This window comes from Aquarana catesbeiana, linkage group LG01, assembly GCF_042186555.1.
Source record: "Aquarana catesbeiana isolate 2022-GZ linkage group LG01, ASM4218655v1, whole genome shotgun sequence".
Classification (NCBI taxonomy): Eukaryota; Metazoa; Chordata; class Amphibia; order Anura; family Ranidae; genus Aquarana; species Aquarana catesbeiana.
This window is the reverse complement of record NC_133324.1, coordinates 661637735-661657935: the sequence shown is the minus strand read 5'-3', so window position 1 is coordinate 661657935 and position 20201 is coordinate 661637735. Positions and strand designations below refer to the sequence as shown.

General features: G+C 42.1%; 1 protein-coding gene across 2 annotated transcripts in view; it reads left to right on the top strand.

Annotated features, from left to right (window-relative positions):
- The window catches only part of CXXC4 (CXXC finger protein 4), a 224946-nt gene extending 214097 nt beyond the window's left edge, over positions 1-10849 (top strand). For both annotated transcript variants that reach the window (XM_073601813.1, XM_073601821.1), the window contains one exon: positions 6263-10849. In XM_073601813.1, the coding sequence (XP_073457914.1) occupies positions 6263-6307 (45 nt within the window). In that variant the 3' untranslated portion in view covers positions 6308-10849. The remainder of the gene's footprint in view (positions 1-6262) is intronic.
- The last annotated feature ends 9352 nt before the right edge of the window (positions 10850-20201 follow it).

Below are 20201 nucleotides of genomic sequence, written 5' to 3'. Positions count from 1 at the left end.
TCTTAGAAGAAAACCTTTTAGAATCTGCAAAAGACTTGAGTCTGGGGCAGAGGTTCACCTTCCAACAGGACAATGACCCTAAACATATAGCCAGAGCTACAATGGAATGGTTTAGATCAAAGCATATTCATGTGTTAGAATGGCCCAGTCAATGTCCAGACCTAAATCCTATTTAGAATCTGTGGCAAGACTTGAAAATTTCAGTTCACAGACGCTCTCCATCCAATCTGACAGAACTTGAGCTATTTTGCAAAGAAAAATGGGCAAAAATTTCACTCTCTAGACATACCCAAAAAGACTGCAGCGAAAGGTGGTTCTACAAAGTATTGACTCGGGGGGCTGAATACAAATGCACGCCACACTTTTCAGATTTTTTTTGTAAAAAAATCTTGAAAACTTTTTATCATTTTTCCTTCTACTTCCCAATTATGTGCCACTTTGTGTTGGTCTAGCACATAAAATCTCAATAAAATACATTTACGTTTTTGGTTGTAATGTGACAAAATGTGGAACATTTCAAGGGGTGTGAATACTTTTTCAAGGCACTGTATCTGTTGTAAGCAGAAGGAGCAGTTAGTCTCTTTCTCCTTATTTACTTTTTCAGTCCACTTCTTCTATTACTGCCTGTACTGTGCTTTTCTAGGCCCTCAAAAACAACCAGTAATCAAGCAAAGTAGTTGTTATTTGCTTTCATTGGTCAAGTTTAAGAAGTTCTAGTGCATCAAGAGTCCACCATAGATTCAAAATAAAATTGCTAGGGTATTAGTTGCTCAAATATCCTGATGTCTATTTGTATAGAGCATTCGATTGTGGCCCAGTAGCAATGTAGGCCCATTATCCACTTAAGGATTGAGCCTCTTTTTGAGATGTGTTGTTTACAAGTTAAAAACAGTTTTTTTTGCTAGAAAATTACTTAGAACCCCCAAACATTATACATTTTTTTCTAACACCCTGGAGAATATAGATGCAATACTTTCTGTCACACCGTATTTGTGCAATGGTCTTACAAGCGCACTTTTTTGGAAAAAATACACTTTTTTTAATAATTGATACCCAACGTGCTACACTTCAAAATTGCGCCCGCTCGTGGAATGGCGACAAACTTTTTCCCTTAAAGATCTCTATATGCGACGTTTAAAAAATTCTACAGGTTGCATGTTTTAAGTTACAGAGGAGGTCTAGGGCTAGAATTATTGCTCTTGCGCTACTGATCACGGCGATACCTCACATGTGTGGTTTGAACACCGTTTTCATATGCGAGTGCTACTCACGTATGTGTTCGCTTCTGCACGCGAGCTCGGCGGGACGGTGCGCGTTTAAAATTTTTTTTTTTTTTTTTATTTATTTTACCTTTTTTTTTTTTACACTGTTTTTAAATAAAACAAAACATTGTGTCACTTTTATTCCTATAACAAGGAATGTAAACATCCCTTGTAATAGAAAAAAAGCATGACGGGACCTCTTAAATATGAGATCTGGTTTAAAAAGACCTCAGATCTCATATTTACACTTAAATGCAGTAAAAAAAAAAAAAAAATTGTCGTTTAAAAAAATAATTAAAAAAAAATGTTCCTTTTAAGAGCTGTGGGCGGAAGTGACGTTTTGACGTCACTTCCGGCCCTGCATTGTTTGCATCATTATGGAGACGGGTGGGGGCCATCTTCCCCTGATTCATCTCCATGCCCAGCCAGGGCGAAGATCCGATTGCCTCCACTGCTGCGAATGGATCCGGTAAGCAGCGGAGGGCACCAGAGCACGGGGGGGGGCCTCTCCCGCCGCCAATAAAAGTGATCTTGCGGTGAATTCGCCGCAGAGACCACTCTTATCAGAAACCAGACCGCTGGCCGAACACGAGGATACCGACAACAAAGCTAATAAAGGGACTTGAGGACCTCAGCTATAGGGAAAGACTACAAGCTTGAGAGGGGATATGATAGCGATGTACAAATACCGTACTGGTGACCCTAGCATAGGGAAAAAAATATTCAGTGAAAGGGAATTTAAAAAGACACGCAGTCATTCACCAAAATTGGAAGAGATGCAGTTTAACCTTAAACCACGTAGAGGGTTCTTTACTGTCAGAGCAGTAAGGATGTGGAATTCTCTTCCACAAGCAGTGATATCAGCATCGATAAAAAACTATTAGATGGGCTCCTTAACAATCACAACCTGGGTATACGATGTACTATTGACATAAACGCATCACACACATCATAGGTTGAACTGGAGTCTTTTTTCAACCTCACCAACTATGTAACTACATAACTATGTAACATACAGCTTAGTGAACATGCTGACAAGGATTACATGCTGATCAAACTTTATATCATAAGAATGTTGAATGTTTTTTTAAATGAAACAATAAAGGCCCTATATATCTAAGAGACTATACCACTGTGTTGTGTATGTTTGTGTTAGTAAGTTTGCAATGGATAGAACAAACAAGGACAAGTATATACTGTAAACTTGTAGTAAGTAAAACTTTGTGTTTACCATAAAAAGCAGTCAGCTGTGTCATTTTTGTCAGAGAATTAACTTTTTTAATTTTTGGAACATTTTTAAAGTGATACTAAAGTACAAGGCCCCTTTCACACGAGAACAGATCCGCTCAGCAGAGTCTGCCAGCTCAGCAGGGAGATCACTCTGTTGATCTCTGCTGATCCGGCAGATGACAGGTCTGTCTCTGCTCACTGAGCAGGGAGGGACCTGTCAGAGCCCTGCTGATTCTTTTGGGGAGATCAGACGAAAATGGACAGCATGTCCGTTATTATCAGATATCAACCGATCCTCCAGAGGGATGGCTAAACCTATCGCCATACATCTGTCTTGAGCGGATCGGATGGCAGGCGGGTGTCAGTGGACACATCTCCTCTGACACCCGCCTGCCCATAGGAGTCAATGGGTGGCCCACTTGGATCCGCCTGAAAAACGGACAGGCGGATCCCAGCATGCTTGTCATGTGAAAGGGGCTGAAGAGTTAGTTTTTTACCTAAAATGATACTAAAGTCTTGTTTTATTTTAGTTAAAAATAACAAACATGTTATACTTACCTGCTCTGTGCAGTAGATTTGCAGACTGGGTCTTCCTCTTCTTGGGTCCCTCTTTGGTGCTCCTGGCCCCTCCCACCTTTTGAGCGCCCCCACAGCAAGTAGCTTGCTATGGGGGCACCCGATCCGAGCCACAGCTCCCTCCATTCAGACACAGAGCTGTGGCCCGCCTGCCCTTTCTCTCCTCATTGGCTGACTGACTTTGATTGGCAGGAGTGGAAGCCAATGGCGCTGCGCTGCTGTCTCAGCCAATGAGGAGGTGAGTCCCTGGCAGCTGAGACACTCCTACAATATCACTGGATCTAGATGGGGCTCAGGTAAGAATAAGGGGGGCTGCTGCACACAGAAGGCTTTTTATCTTAATGCATAAAATGCAATTGGATAAAAAAAAAACCTTCTGCTTTTACAAGCACTTTAATTCCCTGCATTAAAAAGAAAAAGTAAAAAACAACTCCCCACTTACTGTTACCCCTAACCCCCCCATCCAAAAACACTTACCTGAGTCCTGTCAGTGGCGTTTCTGTCACGGCTGCAGGTTTTCTCCCTTCACTTTCTGGTCTCACAGGAGACTCAGGCAGCAGTGGGAGCCATAGGCTGCTGCTGCTGTCAGTCAGTACCTGTGAGGAGGGATTATGGGCTGTGGTTGAGCTGTGCTGTGTATGTCTATGAACTTACACAGCCCATCTATGGAGTGCACCTGCATGGGTGCCTCCATAGCACATGGATTGCTAAGGGGGCACCTATGGGATAACGGAATTGACAGCACCAATGGGGGACTCCAGAAGACAAGGTAAGAAATAAATGAAAAATATGTTATACTTACCTGCTCTGTGCAATAATATTGCACAGAGCAGGTAAGTATAACATATTTTTTATTTTACCTAAAAAAGAGGCTTTATAATCACTTTAAGTAAAACAAAAACTGGATAGGAATTTTAAGAACACCCAAAATGCTCCATTTTATTTAGTAGATCAGTATGTTTTTTATTAAGTATACCTGAAAATCCTTCTAAAAATACTTAAATATTCAGTATAAAAATGTGCACCACTTATAAGCAGAGAAAACGACCTGACCATGTTATATGGGGTGACAACGTTTTGCCAAACATCCAATCTCATGTATTGGAATAGTTACTGCTAATCTATGCACAGGATTGGGAATTGAAGTGAACATAGGTTTATTTCAACACTGGGAATGATTCCTTTAATCAAATTAGTCCTTGGTGAATGATATCCAGCATGATTATCAAAGGCATAGGTTGGTAAAGACTCACTCAGGAGCACAAGGTGCATAGGCTCAGGTGAGGACTGGGCTGGGGGCAGTGGGGGGAGGGGCGTTTGCCCTCATACTGATAAAAATGCTGTACGTAGGGCTGGGGGCTTTCCTATTCAGGGATCACTCAGATACATGTTGAGCGTGACATAGACCCCTGATTCTTCTTTAGCCCTGCAATCACATCAACGTTGGGCAGAGGCTCTGTGTGCCATGTTGCGGAATACAGAGAGACACAAATGAAGCTGATGCTGAAAGATGTGAAAAGTTTTCTCATTTAAAACCAGGTAACTTAGAAACATCCATCTTTTACTATGCCCCTCAGTCCACATCGCACCTTGGAACAATTTGCATGACACAGTTTCTTTAGCCTACAAAAATCTGACTTTACCATACAAGGGCAAATTGATTGTTCTTTCCTCCTCCCCCATGCTTAAAGTAGAACTATAGGAAAAACTTTTTCCTGGTGCCTCCATGGCAGCATACCTGTGACAAGCTTGCCTTGACTCCTCCCTCAGGACCAGTGAATATTATAAAAGAAAAGGATTAGTGCACTCCCAGCATTCTCCTTTTTTTCCTCATACCTCGTGGTTAGCAGGAAGTGAGAGGAAATCTCTGCAAATTAGGGGAATTCCTTGGGGACCCCCAGGCCACCAGAACTAGTGTCCCCATTGGAAGATTTCCCCTCTTTTACTTTTTTAGGGCAAACCCGAAATTTGGGTTTTCTTTTTCTTTCAATGAACAGGACAAATAGAGAGAATGAATATCCTTAATGGGGGCGCAGGCAACAATAGAAACTGACAAGCGTTCTAATCCCTCTGCACTCTATCCAAAATGGAAAAATGTGAATATGAATGTGAGTAGTGATGGACAAATAAAAGTGAGGCTTGGTGCTAATATACAGTGGAGTGCGTCTTCTTTCAAAGGAGCTGATACATAAGGAAGGTATAGTGTAGGTGGTCCTTTTTATGGTCCTAGGCTGCTACCTTTCTGATCACAACAAAAAGAGCACTCAGTAGATGATAAACTCTGGGGTGGTTATTGAGGAGCGCCTAGTACAAAGTTCTTATCAGTCTTTTTCAAATGTTTATTGGTTAGGAACATCAAATAAAGCCAATGTATTTCAGTGGAAAGCCCTCTTTCCTCCAGGCTTGAGCAGTGGAAGTTATTAGAATCACGATGAGAGGCCATAGGGCTTGACAAAAACTGTCAGATCTTATTGGCACTATAAACTGCTGGCTGGCAATAATGCCTTTGTTTATATTTCGTGAGGTGTCTTGGCATTCATTGTTACCCCATAACGTATGGCGAAGGACATAGGTGGATGTTCCAGCTGTGCCAGAAAGATGTCCCTTGACGCTGGGTTCACACTATGTGCGGTCACGGCTTACAGCAGGGGGTCCTGTGCATCCCTGTTCACCATTTCAGAGGCGACTCCAGTCCGAATTTTTGCCTGAAATCGGACCTGAAACTGAGCCAAAGATGCACAGGTCCCTTCTGCTGTGTGATCCGCAGCTGCCCCGGAGCTATATGAACCAGCTCCATTGAGAGCCGGTCACACTCTCCTGTCATGTAAATTGGATGCGTAGAAAGCCATATCCAGTTCGCATAAGTGTGAACCCAGCCTGAAACTACATTCAGATGGTCGCATTTTTGTCAAATACAACTTACATTTTTCCTTATGAGTCTTGTACCCTAACTACTCGGCTACTTGCTTAATGTCTTTCACAGAAAAACAAAAAGATAATAAAAAGCCACACCAACTCAGAATGTTGCAGTGTAAAATCTACAATTTCCAGATGCTATTTGGCAATTTTTGAGCTGAATGTGTTGAGCCTGTGAAGTATATTTATCTAATTTGACATAAAAAAAGATGAAATTTTTACTGAAGCACAAATCATAGTCACAAAATAGTAACCTGTTTTCTTCTCCTTATTTACAGAGAACACCAGTCCCGAGCGCCGAAGCATTCCGGTGGTTCTTTTAAGCAGATGTATATCTTATTTTCAAGGCACTCTGAAGTGATTGACAAGCACTGGTCTTGTTTTGGGAACTGCAAAGTCCATGACTGAAGAATATGCTGAGACACTATTTTCGTCTGTGTACAGGGGTTTCCTCAAAAGAAAAAAATATGAATAATATAAAAAAAAAAAAAAAAATCATAAAAAAAAATCACTGGAGCCTGGCTGGTTTACCTATGTTTAGTACACAGGTTCTTTCTTTATGTACTTTAGCTATAATTAACAGTGAAATTGTTGTCTACTTTAAAGTGACTGCAAAAGGAAAGGTTTGGGTAAACCCCTGCTGTAATATGATGTATCTTTGAAAAAAAATTAACATATCTATACTTCATTTCCAAATATGTGTTTCAGTACTGTAAACTGTACAGATAGCAGCTTGTATTTTGTGCGTTTAGACACGAGGAGACAATCATGTCTGAGCATCTATATGAAGATTAACAGTTTGTACGCAGCAGTGAGGTTCTGCAACTTAAATCTGGAGCAATAAATTCTAGCTTTAAACATTATTTTGCCAGCTGGTTAGTCACAGCAGCAACAGCACTGTCTTTTATTTTATTTATTTAATTTTTAGTTCTTTTTACTTTTTTTTGCTTTTTTCATTTTGTTTTTGTTTTGCTCTGTATACATTCCCAGTGGCTTGATTTACAGAATGTTCTTCAAGGTCAAAAAGAATTGTACTGCATCCATTGACTACTCCCAAAGAAGCCAACTGAACTGTATGTAGAGTATTAGCTGCCAATCTTGGCACTATTCCCATGTTTCCGAGGTCCTCCTCTTCATGGACCTGAGGCACAATCCAGACAAAACGTTCTGATCTTTACGTGGGCGAGCACTTGTGTTTTTAAAATAAAAAGGATATCCCTTCCGAAGCACTTACCACAGATGACCCACTTTCCAGCGCTTTGTAGACCAGTGTGAAAGCAGCATATGGTATTGTCGTTTGTCCGCTAGGACCAGTCTTTTGAATTATTTGTTCAGGGAAACAGAAGTGTACTGTGACCATGTAATTGAGTACATGCCTTCTGGTCAAGTTTTTTTTCTATAGTAACTGTAAACACTGTAAAATATAAATGCATTCTGTAATGACAAGAGTCAAACACGCATATATATTCCTGTATATATGTCATCTACCAAAAAAGGTAAGGAACTCCAGACTTGAGGTGCATTGAGAAGTATTTATGTAGGTAACTTTTTTTTCTGAGGGATCATTCAGATTTTGTAATATTTTACACACATCTCTAGTTTACTTAAAGGTGTTTCATAGAAGTAAGAATCATGCAAATCAGTACATACGTTATGTCAATAGGCTTATTCAATAAAGCTATTCAAAAGGAAGTGATTATATTCAAATGCAAAAACTCACAGAAACCAATAATATTTTAGTTGAAACAACAACTTTGATTGGTTACTATGGGCTACTGAACTTTGTATGATGCTTCTTGCTTATTAAATAAGCCTATACAATATGATTGCGACTAAGAGTGACCTACCAATTTCATCACCACAAGTCTGGAATTGCCTATCCTATAATGTTTTATTTTTTAGACCTTGCCTAAACACTTTCAGTTTAGCGCTGACTTCTCATTCCTGTGTAGCGGTTTATTATTTTTCTTTAAAAGATCTGATCTACTGAACAGCACCAATTTAAAACCACCTCTTGCAGATAAAGTTAAATACAATTTTTTTAGCTAAAATGTGTATCTTACAAGAGAGTCTTGTATGTTTTCATTTTTGTGTTTTTGTAATAAATGTTTTAATAACATTGAGTAGATCTATAATAGTTTTAGAAAATAATTAGAACAGATTTCTAAATGACACCATCCATACCCTAAGCTGATTAGCATTTTTCTTACCTGTTTTTCCAATATAAATGTATATGATAGAACACTACCCAAGGGCTTTGGTGGAAAGAGATTAGGCAAAAATATCTAAAAATACTTAAAGGAGTTTTCCACTTCTTAGCTGATTGGGATCTTCTCTGACATGTAGCTTTTCACAATGCAGTGCATTTTGCCTGAGTGGGAAATCACAATGCCTGAGCATTATAATGTGGTGTTGTGAAAGGTTGTGCCTAGCCATATGTAAAAACCAACTTTCAGAATGTTGATTTTTGCATATAAACTTTCAGAAACTGCAATGGCAGACTATAAGACTGGGGGCGCTAAAGATAAGGTATAGAGAGTACATGGTATACAGCCCAAGGGTTAGGTTACCTGTTTTTTCATAAAGACTGGTATGCTGTACTACTCTCAGAGAAAAAAACAAATTGTTCAACTAATAACCTTAAAGTTTCATACACATGACCAGCTAGGACCATACACCACCCAGATCAGCATATTTCTGTGGCAAGTATGACCAGATGTGTCAACCACGAACAAGAAGCCTATACAATTTAGGCTGACACTGTTAATGGCTGTCTGCAGCTGTTAACATGTAATTGCACATGGAGCAATTACCTGTGTTTAGGGACGGATGTGCGTCCCTGGACACAAACTGTGGTTAGATGCAGATAGTGACAGCCTTACATTGAGTTGTACAGGCTTCTTGTCCATGGCTTATCAGAAATGCCTGGACATACTTGCAACAGAAATTATTTGGGCTAAGTGCATGAGCCCTATGACTTCCGCACATACTCATAGATTTCATGTGGAGCTTGTGTGATATTTATATAAAACTACATGTTTACCAGAGTAAATATGATTTTGGAGTCGGGCTCTTAGAAAAGTGAGTTCTGGAAGATGTTTTGTTCAGCCATTACATAAACATGTATTCTTATCTAAAAGAAAGGGTTGCTTTAAGCTTAAAAAAAGCCCAGTTCTCTAATGCTTAAAAAAACTAAACGTTTTAGTTGATTTCCAGAGCCCAGTACTGTTCCATTTTTCTATTCATAAGAAGAAAGCCTATGAAGTTTGGTGGCCCCATAGCATTTTCCTTTCAGTTGATAGTTGGTAGAAGTACGGTATGAGAATGGGACACCTAGCCCTGATTATCTCTATACAAGAGTGGAAAACCTATTTAACTCCACTACTTAGAATGACTATGTTTAAACTCAAATGATGAGTACTGCCATTTCATTGTACATCAATCTGTGAAGAGTGTTGACCATGACATTTTGTTGCATGGGCTTTGCACAGGCCAAGCAATCGAAGAAGAAAATAAGCAAAGGAATAACAAAAGAAAGTACTGTCTTCACATATGTCTTATTTAATCCAGTACCATTTAAAACCCTTCAGTGGACTTGGCTTTAAACACATGTAAAGCCTTATTTGCACCTTGGCTTTGCACTTTTCATTTACATTCTGCATTAATGTTACTTCCCCCATAAATATGTGAAATTATTCAGTCAAGCTACATTAGGTGTACAATATCTATACATTTATTCTTAATTATGTAATCACTGTCCAATACCCTAATGTTGCATGTCTTGGTGTACTTTTGTTTTAATGACCTGATTGATATTGTAATTGTGTTGTTTTACATGTCCAGTCCAATTTAGGCTAAAGCAAAATGAGAGAATTTAGGACAAAAATAACTTTCTTTTTCCTTGATTATTTTAAAAAACATTCCATTTAATTTGTGTCTGTTTAAAATAAAATGTAGCCATTGTTATAAATTTAGGTATATATAGTAATCATATACTTTACTCCAAATTTTCAAAGTCAAAAATTAAATATGAATTTTCAACGTTAATTTGTTTCAAATGCAAAATCATAAAATTAGCTTATTTGTTCTCATGAGAAATAGAGGACAGGAGGTCCAAAAAAAAATTATTTTACACATAGCACTGCAAAAAGAAATTAATGAACATTCTCTTGATGTTTTACATCTTTGTTTTGCATCATTGATTAGAAAATGATGCTTATTTGCGTTTAAAAATCTTGGCATGTAACTCTTACAATTAATTCAAAAGAATAAAAATATTTATATTGGTTACATCTGTAATCAGATAATGAGGAAGGAAATGTGTTAAATGAACATACCATTTAGGGTCGAATATCTTCAACAAAAAACAGTAGTAGGTCTTTGATCATGGCTAGATGCATAGTGATTTCAAACACTTGGTTCCATGTAGCAACTAAATGTTCCAGATTTTGTTTGTCATTAAATTTGGCAGTCTCACACTGAGATCTACTATGTTCCTAGTGAATAAAAGACAGCTCCTACTGAATGTTAGAAGGATTACTCTGCATAAAAAAACAAGGGAACAGATTTTTTTTTTTTTTTGCATTTTAATTTATGACCCACTGATATGTACTCCCTTCACAGTGTTCTCCTATTTCTGAACTGTGCTGTTATCTATTACATTTTCTAACAGATATATGTGTAAGGTGTATGTATGCTTGTGCAGTTATGGAAAAAGCAGTTTTGGAAAACAGTGTATTTATGAGAAAAAAAAATCACCTATGGGGCATGTACAAAACTGTAAAAAATACACATTAAGTTGCCCGGTAAAGTTGTTTTTGTGACATTTCTGTGTTGTTAAATAAAGGACTTTAGTATTCAAAGTATTTTGCATTCTATAAAACCTAATTTTTTCTTCATTTTGTATCCTTCTTGATTTCTAGTTTTATGTAGAGGTGAAATCTCTGCTCAAGGCAGAACTCCAGGCATATAAAAAAGACACAAATAATACAGCTCTGTGTTTAGTAATATATAATTAATTGCATTTTTGAAAAACATCTAATTTAGTGGAAGTCCAGTCAAACTCTAACTATACTTAAACCTTTCTGCGATCTCGTCAGTGAAGCAGGCCTCAGCATAGGTAAGTATAGACATCTTCCGGGGTAGTTAGAATATGCTTAGAATGGGTTGGGAGCAGGTTTAAATATAGCTAGGATTTGACTGAACTTCTACATTAAGTGCCTGCATTTTACTGGTACCATAATTCCCTGTAAAGCAGAGCTCAGACTCAGAGATGGAGAAGCAGAACAAAGAGTTGCTCATGGAATAACAAGGTACATGCTGATAATGCCAGAGAACAGAGCCACAGAGTTGAGCTCTTCAGTCTGCTGTTTCTCTATTAAATGTCCAGTCATTGCTGGAAGAGGAAAAAGACCCGTCGGTTGAAATGGACAAAAATACACATTATTTGGCAGATAAAATGCATTTATAAGAACTGTTTTATCTGTATTTGTAAAAATGGCTTACACCAGCCTTAATGGACAGCCTTTTCCAACATAGTTCCAACATAAAAACAAGATAAAGCCCTGCTTTGTACAGGGTCCATTCACAATAACATTCTACATTGGCATGTGCTGTGATAAAATAATGCAGCCTGTAACACATAGTAATGCTTTTCAGCTATTAGTATTAACATAGAGGCTCAAAAAAATAAATAAATAAATAACATCGTATAGCAGCACTTTCACTGTGGCCCTTTTATATCCCTGAGAGCAGACAGTCACTGTGCGAAGTTCTGCCTATTTGCTTAGTGGATGACCCTGTTCCCACCCTCCCAACCAACGTATCCTTCAAATAAAAAAAATTGAAGGAGCTGGGCAGAAAACTGGCAGCCGAACATCTGATTGGATGCAGCCGCTGTACAGGCCGCTGCTCAAAATACAATACCCACAGTGGAAGATCCGTTCATCTGTAGGGTGAAAGAAAAAAGAACCTAGCTTCTCAATATCCTTTTTGACATGTATGGCCAAAACCAGACACGTTAAGCCTTTAGCCCACCTAAGTGGTGAATGGGTCTTTATGCTAAAGTTAGTCGTGGCAGGCAAAAGATGCAGAGCAGCCATTGCTCATGGTAAAGAGTAACTGGTGGTGAGTGGGCAAAACTGTCAGCATGGCTGAGAATCCAGGCAGAGAGTGACTACAGCCGTGGCCAAAAGTTTTGAGAATGACATAAATATTAACTTTCATGAAGTCTGCTGCCTTTTTATGATGGCAATTTGCATATACAGTGGGGACGGAAAGTATTTAGACCCCCTTACATTTTTCACTCTTTGTTATATTGCAGCCATTTGCTAAAATCATTTAAGTTCATTTTTTTCCTCATTAATGTACACACAGCATCCCATATTGACAGAAAAACACAGAATTGTTGACATTTTTGCACATTTATTAAAAAACAAAAACTGAAATATCACATGGTCCTAAGTATTCAGACACTTTGCTCAGTATTTAGTAGAAGCACCCTTTTGATCTAATATCGTCATCAGTCTTTTTGGGAAAGATGCAACAAGTTATTCACACCTGGATTTGGGGATCCTCTGCCATTCCTCCTTGCAGATCCTCTCCAGTTCTGTCAGGTTGGATGGTAAACATTGGTGGACAGCCATTTTTAGGTCTCTCCAGAGATGCTCAATTGGATTTAAGTCAGAGCTCTGGCTGGGCCATTCAAGAGCAGTCATGGAGTTGTTGTGAAGCCACTCCTTCGTTATTTTAGCTGTATACCTAGGGTCATTGTCTTGTTGGAAGGTAAACCTTCGGCCCAGTCTGAGGTCCTGAGCACTCTGGAGAAGGTTTTCGTCCAGGATATCCCTGTACTTGGCCGCATTCATCTTTCCTTCGACTGCAACCAGTCGTCCTGTCCCTGCAGCTGAAAAACACCCTCACAGCATGATGCTGCCACCATGATTGCAACCACCATGATTGCAACCAGTCGTCCTGTCCCTACACCCTCACAGCATGATGTTGCCACCACCATGCTTCACTGTTGGAACTGTATTGGACAGGTGATGAGCAGTGCCTGGTTTTCTCCACACATATCGCTTAGAATTAAGGCCAAAAAGTTCTATCTTGGTCTCATCAGACCAAAGAATCTTATTTCTCACCATCTTGGAGTCCATCAGGTGTTTTTTAGCAAACTCCATGCGGGCTTTCATGGGTCTTGCACTGAGGAGAGGCTTCCATCGGGCCACTCTGCCATAAAGCCCCGACTGGAGGAGGGCTGCAGTGAGGGTTGACTTTCTACAACTTTCTCCCATCTCCCGACTGCATCTCTTGAGCTCAGCCACAGTGATCTTTGGGTTCTTCTTTACCTCTCTCACCAAGGCCCTTCTCCCCCGATAGCTCAGTTTAGCTGGACGGCCAGCTCTAGGAAGAGTTCTGGTCATCCCAAATGTCTTCCATTAAAGGATTATGGAGGCCACTGTGCTTTTAGGAACCTTAAGTGCAGCTGCCACAGTTCTGTCTCTCAGCTTTTCAGGCAGTTCCTTTGCCCTCATGATTCTCATTTGCTCTGACATGCACTGTGAGCTGTAAGGTCTTATATAGACAGGTGTGTGGCTTTCCTAATCAAGTCCAGTCAATATAATCAAACACAGCTGGACTCAAATTAAGGTGTAGAACCATCTCAGTGATGATCAGAAGAAATGGACAGCACCTGAGTTAAATATATGAGTGTCACAGCAAAGGGTCTGAATACTTAGGACCATGTGATATTTCAGTTTTTCTTTTTTAATAAATGTGCAAAAGTGTCAACAATTCTGTGTTTTTTTTCTGTCAATATGGGGTGCTGTGTGTACATTAATGAGGAAAAAAATGAACTTAAATGATTTTAGCAAATGGCTGCAATATAACAAAGAGTGAAAAATTTAGGGGGTCTGAATACTTTCCATCCCCACTGTACTCCAGAATGTTATGAAGAGTGATCAGATTAATTACAATTAATTGCACAGTCCCTCTTTGCCATGAAAATGAACCTAATCCCACAAAAAACATTTCCACTGCATTTGTGAAGAAGGCTTCTGGGCACCCAAGAAAATCCAGCAAGCGCTAGGACTACAGTTGATTCAGCTGCGGGCTCAGGGCACCACCAGTGCAGAGCTTTGCTCAGGCAGGTGTGAGTGCATCTGCACGCACAGTGAGTCGAAGACTTTTGGAGGATGGTCTGGTGTCAAGAAGGGCAGCAAGGAAAAATATCAGGGACAGATTGATATTCTGTAAAAGGTACAGGGATTGGACTGCTGAGGACTGGGGTAAAGTCATTTTCTATGATGAATACCCTTTATGATTGTTTTGGGCATCCGGAAAAAACCTTGTCTGGAGAAGAAAAGGTGAGCACTACCATCAGTCCTGTGTCATGCCAACAGTAAAGCATTCTGAGACCATTCATGTGTGGGGTTGCTTCTCAGCGAAGGGAGTGGGCTCACTCACAATTTTGCCTAAGAACACAGCCATGAATCAAGAATGGTACAAAAACATCCTCTGTGAGCAACTTCTCCCAACAATGCCTTTTCCAGCATGACGGAGCACCTTGCCAGAAAGCAAGTGATAACCAAGTGGCTTGGGGAGCAAAACATCGAAATTTTGGGTCCATGGCCAGGAAACGCCCCAGACCTTAATCCCACTGAGAACTTGTGGTCAATCCTCAAGAGGCGGGTAACCAAAAAAACCCACAAATTGACAAACTCCATGCATTGATTTTGCAAAATGGGGTGCCATCAGTCAGGATTAGGGATGAGCCGAACACCCCCCAGTTCGGTTCGCACCAGAACCTGCGAACGGACTGAAAATTTGCGCGAACTTTAGAACCCCATTGAAGTCTATGGGACTCGAATGTTCCAAATCAAAAGTGCTAATTTTAAAGGCTAATTTGCATGGTATTGTCCTAAAAAGGGTTTGGGGACCCGGGTCCTGCCCCAGGGGATATCTATCAATGCAAAAAAAAGTTTTTAAAATGGCCGTCATTTAAAAAAGTCATTTAAAACTGCTTGTGGCTTCAATGTAATGTCGGGTCCCGGCAATATGGATGAAAATCAGTGAGACAAACGGCATGGGTACCCCCCCCTGTCCATTACTAGGCCCTTTGGGTCTTGTATGGATATTAAGGGGAACCCCGCACCCAAATTAAAAGAAGGAAAGACGTGGGGCCCCCAGGCCCTATATACTCTGAAAATCAGTATACAGGCGGTACAAACAAGACAGGGACTGTAGGTTTGTTGTTAAGTAGAATCTGTTTGCAATTTTGAACTGGTACATTTGTAAAGTGTAGCTCCAGCCAAAAAAATCTATTTTAACCGGTTCAATACAGGGCATTTTCACCCCCTTCCTTCCCAGACCAATTTTTAGTTTTCAGCGCTGTCGCACCTTAAACGACAATTGTGCGGTCATGCGACCCTGTACCCAAACAAAATTGACGTCCTTTTTTCCCCACAAAAAGAGCTTTCTTTTGGTGGTATTTGATCACCTCTGCGGTTTTTATTTTTTGCGCTATAAACAAAAGAAGAGCGACAATTTTGAAAAAAAACACAATATTTTTTACTTTTTGCTATAATAAATATCCCAATTTAAAAAAAAAAAAAAATTTTTTTCCTCAGTTTAGGCCGATATGTATTCTTATACATATTTTTGGTAAAAAAAATCGCAATAAGCGTATATTGATTGGTTTGCGCAAAAGTTATAGCGTCTACAAAATACGGGATAGATTTATGGCATTTTTAAAAAATTTTTATTTATTTATTTTTTTTACTAGTAATAGCAGTGATCTGCGATTTTTTTTTTCATGACTGCAACATTATGGTGGACACATTGGACACTTTTGACACATTTTTGGGACCATTCACATTTATACAGCGATCAATGCTATAAAATTGCATTGATTACTGTATAAATGTGACAGGCAGGGAAGGGGTTAACCACTAGGGGGAGACGAGGGGTTAACTGTGTTTCCTAGGGGAGTGATTCTAACTGTAGGGGGAGGGACGCACAAGGGGAGGAGACCGATCGGTGTTCCTCTGTACTGGGAACACAGATCGGTCTCCTCTCACCTGACAGGACGTGAGATCCACGGTCCTGCTCGGTTAACGGGCAATCGCAGGTGCCCGGCGGACATCACGGCCGCCAGGCACACGCACCGGGTCCCGAGCAATGCGGCCGGTGCGCGCGCGCCCCCTAGACGGCCGGGAAGCCCAGGACGTCATATGACGGCCGCCCCAGATGGGAGATCCCACCTGCGGCCGTCATTTGACTATACGCGGGCACTGAAGTGGTTAAGCTTTTTGGAAAACATAGGGAAGGGATATCACCCCTGTGACAGAAGATTTCACCTCACTTTCTGTCCCAAAGACAAATATTTTTGACAATTTGGGGTTTTTAGTGAAACAAGGAGTGTTGATAAAGCATCAGTGGAGAGGAGACATGTTTTTCCCATATTAACTCTTACAGGAGAGAATTTCCCTTCCTAGGGGTAGATTTCATCTCACTTCCTGTTGTCTCCTTCCGTTTGCAAGTAGGAGTCGTTTGTAAGTTGGATGTTTGAAAGTAGGGGCCTGCCCTATATACTCTGTAGAAATTGGGGCCTTAGGTGTTGGTGTTGCCACAACTCTGTAAGTCCTCGCAGTTACTCTTGGTGGGCGCTGGAACGGGCTCTGCTGTGAAATATTAGATCAAGAATTGTAATTACATGCACCTGTTGAACAGGGGCAGAAAAATTGGGCCTTTGGTGGTGGTGGTGCTGGTGCCACAACACTGTAAGTCCTCACAGTTACTCTTGGTGGGTGCAGAAACGGGCCCTGCTGTGAAATATTAGATCAAGAATTGTAATTACATGTCCTTGTTGAACAGGGGCAGAAAAATTGGGCCTTAGGCACTGGTGCTGGTGCCATAACACTGCCATAACACTGCAACCCCTCACAGATACTCTAGTTGGAGCGCAGGAACGAGCCCTGCTGCAAAGTATTGCACCAAAATTGTAATTACACGCCCCTGTTAAACAGGGGCAGAAAAATTGAGCCTTAGCCACTGGTGGCGGCGCCCAGAACCAAAAATATTCTTATAAGCTATCAGCATGATCATTGAGAAGGAAGGATAGTCACTCAGCATCAGCATAGGCAGTCTTGAAGGGATCTAACATTTCAAAAAAAATTATTCGGTTACATCAGCATCAGGTGCTTGGTAGCTGGTGGTGATCCATTTTTATGAAGGTCAGTCGATCGACCGAGTCGGTGGACAGGCGCACCCTGCGATTGTTTATAAAGCCTCCAGCAGCACTGAATGTGCGTTCCAAAAGAACGCTGGATGCAGGACAGGCCAGTAGCTCAATTGCATACTGTGCAAGCTCTGGCCAGTGATCCATCCTCAAGACCCAGTAACCCAGAGGATTTTCGGTGGGAAAGGTGTCAAAATCAGATCTTGCCCCTAGGTATTTCTGAACCATGTAAAACAGACGCTGGCGATGGTTGCTGGAACCGATCATACCTTGGGGCTGCAGACTAAAAAATTGTCTGAACACATCGGTCAGACGGCCAACTTCTCCACCGCTCCTTCTTTGACTGACCGAAGACTCAGGAACACGTTGTCCAGGAACAGGAGTTTGTAACCTCCCAGTCTCTGGGAACGCCTTGCACAGACCTTTCTGCAAGGCCTTCCGAAGATGTTTCATCCTCTGCTCCCTCTGCGACAGCAAGATAAGGTCCGCAACCTTACCCTTGTAATGTGAATCAAGGAGGGTTGCCAGCCAGTAACGATCCCTCTCCTTGATACCACAAATACAAGGATCCTTCCGCAGGCTTTGCAGGATCAGGGAGGCCATGCAGCGTAGGTTTGCTGAGGCTTTCGGTCCGGAGTCCTCTGGGTCACTAAGGAAGACATGATCCGCAGCCACCTCCTCCCAGCCACGTACAAGTCCATGGGTTTTTTGGGACTGTAAATGATCCCTTAAAGACTGCTGCTGATGCTGAGTGCCAGGCTCCACCTCCATGCTGACACAATCCTCCTCCTTCTCGTCCTCTTCCTGTGTGATCGGCGGGCACGCAGGAACACTCTGGATAAAGGGGGCCTTGAGAGGTAAGGAATTCCTCCTTTTCCTGCCTCTGTTCTGCCTCAAGTGCCCTGTCCATTATTCCATGCAGCGTGTGCTTCAACAGGTGGACAAGGGGGACGGTGTCACTGATGCATGCACTGTCACTGCTCACCATCCTCGTGGCCTCCTCAAATGGGGGCAGGATAGTGCATGCATCCCTGATCATGGCCCACTGGCGTGGGGAAAAAACCAAGCTCCCCTGACCCTGTCCTGGTGCCATAGTCGTACAGGTACTCATTGATGGCCCTCTGCTGCATTGCAGCCGCTGCAGCATGGCCAACGTTGAGTTCCACCTGGTGAGCATGTCACAGATTAGGCGGTTCTTGGGCAGGTTAAATTCCTTTTGGAGGTCAGCCAGCTGAGCACTGGCATTATATGACCAGGCGGAAATGCACACAGACTTTCCTGGCCTGCCTCAGGACATCCTGTAAGCCCGGGTACCTGCCCAAGAACTGCTGCACCACCAAGTTAAGGACATGAGCCAAACAGGGCACATGGCTCAGTTGTCCCTGTCGGAGGGCGGAGAGGAGGTTGGTGCCATTGTCGCAAACCACCATTCCTGGCTGAAGCTGGCGTGGCATCAACCACCTCTGAGCCTGCCCCTGCAGAGCTGACAGAATCTCTGCCCCAGTGTGGCTCCTGTCCCCCAAGCACACCAGCTCAAGCACCACATGGCATCTTTTGGCCTGCGTACTTGCGTAGCCCCTTGAACACCTACGGAGCACCCTAGTTCTGAGGACAAAGCACAGGAAGAGGCCATGGAGGAAGAAGAAGAGGAGAGGGTGGAGTTGAGAGGTGTGTCAGAATCACCAGTAGTAGCATTTTGGAGGCATGGTGGCGGAACAACCTCCAACACTACTGCACCTTGTCCTGCATCCTTCCCAGCTGCCAGAAGAGTCACCCAATGCACCATGAAAGATATGTAACGTCCCTGTCCATGCCTGCTGGACCATGAGTCAGCGGTGTCCAGCCCTGTCCAGCGAGGCCAAGATATTGCCTTCCACATGCCGGTAGAGAGCCGTAATCGTGTTCTGTGAGAAAAAATGGCATTTGGGAACCTGCCACTGAGGAACCGCACATTCCACAAACTCACAGAAGGGGGCAGAATCTACCAACCGAAAAGGCAGCAGTTGAAGTGCTAGCAATTTAGCCAAGCTAGCATTCAACTGCTGGGTATGTGGATGGCTGGGAGCGACCATCTTTCAGCAGTACAGCAGCTGGGGCAGGGAAATTTTCCTGGTACAATCTGACTTCGGTGTACTGATAGCAGATTGCCCGCAAGTACACACCTAATTCTACACTTTCATTCCTCTCAGTGCAGGTCTCAGAGAGGACTGAAGGTATATTTGTTCTTTTTGTTCTTTGGTGTGGGTCTTTTAGGTACGCTTGCCAATGAACTGCATGGCAGGTCAACATATGTCTGGTCAAGCATGTGGTGCCCAAGTGGGTGATGTTTTGGCCACGCGAGATACGCTTGAGACATATGTTGCAAATAGAAGCGGTGGGATTTGATGCACTCGTCTCAAAAAAGGCCCACACCAAAGAACTTTTGGTATAACGCACAGAGACAGCAGCACTCTGCACATGCGGAGCTCTGCGGTGTGATGCAGTCGGTGTGTTGCCCTTAAGCTGGCCCCTGGAGGGCATCCTGCCTCATTGGTGATGTGCCTCCTCCTCCTCTCTCCTATCAGGTACCCACGTGGAGTCAGTGACCTCATCGTCCCCTCCCTCCTCATCACTGGAGCAAACCTGCAATTACACACCTAATTCTACACTTTCATTCCTCTCAGTGCAGGTCTCAGAGAGGACTGAAGGTATATTTGTTTTTTTTGTTCTTTGGTGTGGATCTTTTAGGTACGCTTGCCAATGAACTGCATGGCAGGTCAACATATGTCTGGTCAAGCATGTGGTGCCCAAGTGGGTGATGTTTTGGCCACGCGAGATACGCTTGAGACATATGTTGCAAATAGAAGCGGTGGGATTTGATGCACTCGTCTCAAAAAAGGCCCACACCAAAGAACTTTTGTTATAACGCACAGAGACAGCAGCACTCTGCACATGCGGAGCTCTGCGGTGTGATGCAGTCGGTGTGTTGCCCTTAAGCTGGC